At 43.9% G+C, this 5,799-nt stretch overlaps 1 protein-coding gene across 1 annotated transcript; it reads left to right on the top strand.

Annotated features, from left to right (window-relative positions):
- Position 1: 1 nt before the first annotated feature.
- On the top strand, positions 2 to 2,058 carry Paqr9 (progestin and adipoQ receptor family member 9). Its single transcript, XM_008850972.2, has one exon. It carries the CDS (start codon positions 4 to 6, stop codon positions 1,105 to 1,107), a length of 1,104 nt encoding a protein of 367 aa, XP_008849194.1. The 5' UTR covers positions 2 to 3; the 3' UTR covers positions 1,108 to 2,058.
- The last annotated feature ends 3,741 nt before the right edge of the window (positions 2,059 to 5,799 follow it).

The raw sequence follows: 5,799 nt of genomic DNA, 5'->3' as shown, positions 1-5,799 counted from the left end.
GCCATGCCGCGGCGCCTGCAGCAGCGGGGCGCGGGCAGCAGAGGCCCGGCTGCCGCCCGGCGCTCGCAGCCTCCCGCGGAGCCCCCCGCGGCCTCCAAGCCGCTGCTGCGCTGGGACGAGGTGCCGGATGACTTCGTGGAGTGCTTCATCCTGTCCGGGTACCGGCGCCTGCCATGCACCGCGCAGGAGTGCCTGGCCTCGGTGCTGAAGCCCACCAACGAGACGCTCAACTTCTGGACGCACTTCATCCCGCTGCTGCTGTTCCTCAGCAAGTTCTGCCGCCTGTTCTTCCTGAGCGGCCGCGACGTGCCCTTCCACCACCCGTGGCTGCTGCCGCTGTGGTGCTACGCGTCGGGCGTGCTGCTGACCTTCGCCATGAGCTGCACGGCGCACGTGTTCAGCTGCCTGTCGCTGCGCCTGCGCGCCGCCTTCTTCTACCTGGACTACGCGTCCATCAGCTACTATGGCTTCGGCAGCACGGTGGCCTACTACTACTACCTGCTGCCCGGCCTGAGCCTGCTGGACGCCAGGGTCATGACGCCCTACGTGCAGCAGCGCCTGGGCTGGCACGTGGACTGCACGCGCCTGATCGCCGTCTACCGCGCGCTGGTGCTGCCGGTGGCCTTCGTGCTGGCGGTGGCCTGCACCGTGGCCTGCTGCAAGAGCCGCACTGACTGGTGCTCCTACCCGTTCGCCCTGCGCACCTTCGTGTTCATCATGCCGCTCAGCATGGCCTGCCCCATTATGCTGGAGAGCTGGCTCTTCGACCTACGAGGCGAGAACCCCACGCTCTTCGTGCACTTTTACCGCCGCTACTTCTGGCTGGTGGTGGCCGCCTTCTTCAACGTCAGCAAGATCCCCGAGCGCATCCAGCCGGGCCTCTTCGACATCATAGGCCACAGCCACCAGCTCTTCCACATCTTCACCTTCCTCAGCATCTATGACCAGGTCTATTACGTGGAGGAGGGACTGCGCCAGTTCCTCCAGGCGCCGCCCGCTGCGCCCACCTTCTCCGGCACGGTGGGCTACATGCTGCTGCTGGTGATTTGCCTGGGCTTGGTCATCAGGAAGTTCCTCAACAACGCCGAATTCTGCAGTAAAAAGTGAGCCTCCGTCCTGGAGGAGGCTATGGTTTGCCCTCCTATTTGCTTGAAGTTTCCGTTGTTGTTATTGTTGGTTTGTTTTTCAAGTTTTGTTGTGTTTCCTTCTTTGCTAGCGGAGGGTGCTGCAAGCCACTAGGGATAAAGGCCCTTGGCTAGTAGGGGATTCCAGTTCACTGGCCTTTGGAAGAGGAGGATTGGGGACGAAGCAGGAGGAAGAGGGCCTCTGGAAAATCAGGTAGTGTCTATGAGGCCCAGGGATTTTGCAAAGACAGTAAAGAAAATTCCAGATAGAACCCCAAGCCGTTGGCTTTTCTGATAGTCTTCTGTGTCCGAGGTAATAGCAGGTAACCCTAATAAGTCAGGTAGGCAGTAAAGACGATAAACAGGCAAAATCCCTGGGTACTGCCAAGCATCGAGAAATGCTTGGGTTTGTCGAAAGAATGGAGCTTTCTTTGTGGGAAAATGGGCACAAGGACACAAACCCAGGGCATAACCTGCTAGAAAATGCATGGAATGTGAACAAAAATTAATTATTTCACAATGTTTCTCAGATGTTATTTAAATGATAATATATACAATGATTTTTCGTAATTTATCAAAGCCTGTGATATGCACTGAATTTTCTTTGTCACATAGTTTTGATTTCATAGCCTTCAGCATTGCACACATTCGAGCTGGACATTAGGGCAAGAGGCTTGAGCGTTCTCTACTACATTTTTAAAACAGTGTTTTCTGAACGCCTATGAGTGTCATGATAAAACTGTGAATGACTGCTTAGGAACTCTGATTGGACTACGGGTGAGGAGCTTGTGTGTTTGTATATGTCTCCAATTCCTACTTAATGTAGTACACAAAACCCACCCTGGGTTTTTGTTTTGTTTTATTTTTGAATCTCATTCTTTCCTCTCTATTTATTTAAACTGCCACGGGAATAAATGTGCCTTTTGAAGTAATGCCCAAATGACTGGTCCTCAAACATAGTTTCTTGCATGGGAGAACGGTGCATTCTTTTCTTACTTTCCTGCAAATCAGGGTCAAACATTCCATCCAGAAGAGAAGGAAGATGGGGTTGGTTTTAAGTTTTTGGTAGGACCAGATAAAAGCTTAGAAGCATGTAGAGCATTTGGTCTCTGCATTGCGAGAAAGAGCCAGCCCTGTAATGTGGTGGGAAGGACAGCAATGCCAGGCATCCTTGCTTAAATTAAAAAGGTAACATTCAGGGTTCAGTCAGGCAGTTGTGTTATGAAAGCCAGGAGCATATTACTTATAACTGAAATCTGAATTAAGTAAGGCTATAATTTTTCAGCTAAACACCAAAATCTCATTTGGATCCAGACTATAGAAATGATTGGCAGTCACCCTAAGTCCTTGAAAATTGGTAAACACACCCGCAAGATACTTTCTAGTAGTCATATTGGCCAGTGTTATTTAGGCATTTTTAATAACTGCTAGTCTGTCGTTGAGATGGTGACTCTTTAACACAAACCACTGAGGTGACTTATTTAAATATTCGTCACACTTCTTGGTTAAGTCCTTTGAGTAAGAGCCAACTAAGTGAGTGAATGGGGAGTCCTGGCTTCATGGTATAATTTAGAGCAAGCACATAGGGTACATGAACATTTACCTCAGTACTGGTAAGATGGTGCTCCTGAAAAGATTGCTGGTTTTGTTTATGCTTTGAATTGCTACTGTATTTATAAATAGAGAAGCTTGGCACAAGTCCCTGGAGGAACCAGCGTTCTGTGTATGTTCATCTGCACACAGAAGTTGAATTTATGTGTGTCTGTATTGAATTTAATACCTCTTAATGGGACTGTAAATACACTTTGCACAAATCCTGATAAACCTCAGTGTCTCATCCTTTGCAAAATGCAAGGAGATTCCTGTTAGGTCAGAGGCTGATAATGTGTGCTTACCACAGAGATTATTCCTCAGCTGTAACTTAATTCAGTACATGTGTTTCAAGGACAACTGTGAAAATCAGGATATTTCCACATACAGACTTACTTGCAAGTGGTTGTCTCTTCTAAAGCCTCAAAGAACATTGGTTCAGATCTAGAGAAACCGGTTGAAGAGTATTTTGTGGGAGTTTTTGTCTTGTTTTGATTTGATTCGTTTTTGTTTTATTCAAATGAGACCTCCCTTTTGGAAGGAATTTTTAAGAGACAGACATCTGAAAGCATCTATGAACTTGAGAACAGGAGCTAAACCCCAGAATTTGTCATTTAGTTTTTGTTGGAGATCTGGGTCCACAAACAAAACTTGCCTCTTGTTCTGTTTGTGTCTTTGTCCTTAAGCAGAGGCCACTTCAGGATAAAATTATACCCATATCATTTTCAAGTGATTATGATGCATGAGCCAGTGAGATGACACACTTTCCCCACCCCACATGCTCCAGGGAGAAGGGGCCTCACCTTGTTTCCTCCTGCCTTTTCCTTTCTTTGCTTTCTCTCTGCCTTCCTTCTGTATCACAGAACATTGGCATGGAGACATCGAGGCTGAAAACAGTATATCCACTTCCCTCCCTGTTTGCGAATAGGTATCATATACACTATTCAAGATCCAAAATGGTTTGACTATATATTGGCTAAATTATATCATGTCTGTTAAAGTAGATGATGCTGTTTTAGAAGCAGATGTTTAGTGAGTCTTAATAGTTGCATGGAGCTAACCATGCTTACTACACATTTCAGGGGTAATATAGCAATCAAAATAAAAATCTTTAAAAATGCTTTTCCACATTCTCCATTTTGCCAGTTCGATTAGAATTCAGTTTTACCCTTCTGCATTTAACTATCTAAAACAGATGACAAATTGTAAGTAAGAATCCACTCCATTATCCTCAGTCTGTTTCGGCAGTAGAATTTTGAAGCATATTAGCTAATCCATTTTATTTTCGTTTGTTAAGTCTTGATCTAGGTGACACCTCAAAGAGCAGCTCCTGGAGTCATGCCTGGACAATGATTGACTGACTGTGCCCGTCGCCCCGTGGCTTGGTCCTGGGGCTGTCTAAGACTTGAGTGCCATTAGTTAAAGGGGTTTCTTCCTTCTTTACCTTTTATATCACTCAGGTGAAGGTGACCTTCCCCAAGAGGGGAAGTAGAACTCTTCATGACTGGCTTGTAAAAATAAATGTGCTGTTTTTCCACTGGCCATACACTTTCCATAAATAGCTCAGAGAGAAAGTATGGGGCTACAGAACTCGCCAGAATGGCCTTCACGTGTTTCCATTCATAAACCCTGCCTGGAAGTGCTTGCAGTCAGAAAATTGCTTGACCTAATCCACCATGCCACTGCTAAGAATGTAAAATTGCAGATGGAGGTAATTTTTCTGTAAATTTTTTTCTGGTGTGGTGCTGAATCTGAGGCCTAACAGCAGTAAGTCTGGATTTTTTCATCCTCAGTTCTCTTAACTTTAGTTAAGAGCTATAGTAGGCAGCTATGGGAGGAGTTATTTCTTAAAGGTTTACCATGGCTCAAGGTGATAGAGTTAAGTTTTCAAGCTGGTGTTTGAATGTAAAGACAATTGTGTGCTCAATTGTGTCTACTAGTCTGAAGGACTATGTTACATGATCAAGCACACAGATGCTAATTGGATATATATAATTGGATGTATATATACATATTATATATAGTATTTTGATAGGCATACCCCCTTAATTGACTATATATAAATTTGAAGAGAGCAAAGTAAGAGATGGTTACCTTTAAATTTCTTTTTTATGTGTATGAGTGTATTGCCTGCATGCATGTAAGTGCACTCGTGTTGTGCAATGCCTTCAAAAGTCAGAAGAGAGCATCAGATCCCCTGGAACTGGAGTTAGGGACAGTTGTTAGTCTCCATGTGGGTGCTGGAAATCGAACCTAGGACCTCTGCAAGAGTAGTCAGTGCTCTTAACCCTTGAGAGATGGTTGCCTTTAAAACTGGATTCTAAAAATCTTAACTACTGCAATGGCTTTTTGTCATCAGCTTTTTGTCTGTTAGGTTTGCCGGTGCTGATTTCACTATGTTTGGGTCATTTGACTTGACGCTCTTCTATTCTTCATGTAATTCTCTTAGTGATCATTAAGCACTACTGTATGTGAGATATTAAGCAAGGATTCATCCATACTTCCGTGTTATTACAGATACTACTTTTTTTGTCTAAGGCAGAACAGAGATGTTTTGGTCTTTTCTCCATTAGTAAGAGAACAATGTGCTAGAATTGTATTTTAATTAGCATGTTAATTTATATGCAGTTTTTTATTTTATTTTCTATCTGTTCCTAGGTCTAAGGTTAAAAATAACTTGATATTTTAATGTGCAATTCAGGTAAAGGAATAGAGTGCATATGCACAGAATTTTAAAATTCATCACCACAATAACGATACTAATAACAGTGAACTATTGGAAGGTTTTTAGCATCCATACCATTATGAAGAGAGATTCATTCAAAGTGCCTAAAGTGTAAAGTCACTGAGTGAATATCATAGGTAGGGCAATAAAGTAAGAACAAAAACCCACACACATAGGAGTTTAAATGCTTAAATCTCCAAAATTAAAACTGAGTGATTTTTCTAGTGATTTTTCTCTCTGTTAAGAGCATATTTTAGAAAAAAAATTAATTTGGAAGAAGTCACTTTTCAAAGAAAGAATCAGATGTTTAAAAAGATAGTGGGTGAGGTAGGGAGCACTGGCTTCATGCAGCCTGCATGA

Source organism: Nannospalax galili, unplaced genomic scaffold (genome assembly GCF_000622305.1).
Source record: "Nannospalax galili isolate Female #2095 unplaced genomic scaffold, S.galili_v1.0 scaffold506, whole genome shotgun sequence".
Taxonomy (NCBI): Eukaryota; Metazoa; Chordata; class Mammalia; order Rodentia; family Spalacidae; genus Nannospalax; species Nannospalax galili.
The sequence above is the reverse complement of the archived record's forward strand: the minus strand, read 5'-3'. Positions and strand labels throughout refer to the sequence as shown.

Bases quoted from the DNA above. Each gene is read 5' to 3' on its own strand.
- Paqr9 (XM_008850972.2), top strand. From the start codon at position 4: ATGCCGCGGCGCCTGCAGCAGCGGGGCGCGGGCAGCAGAGGCCCGGCT.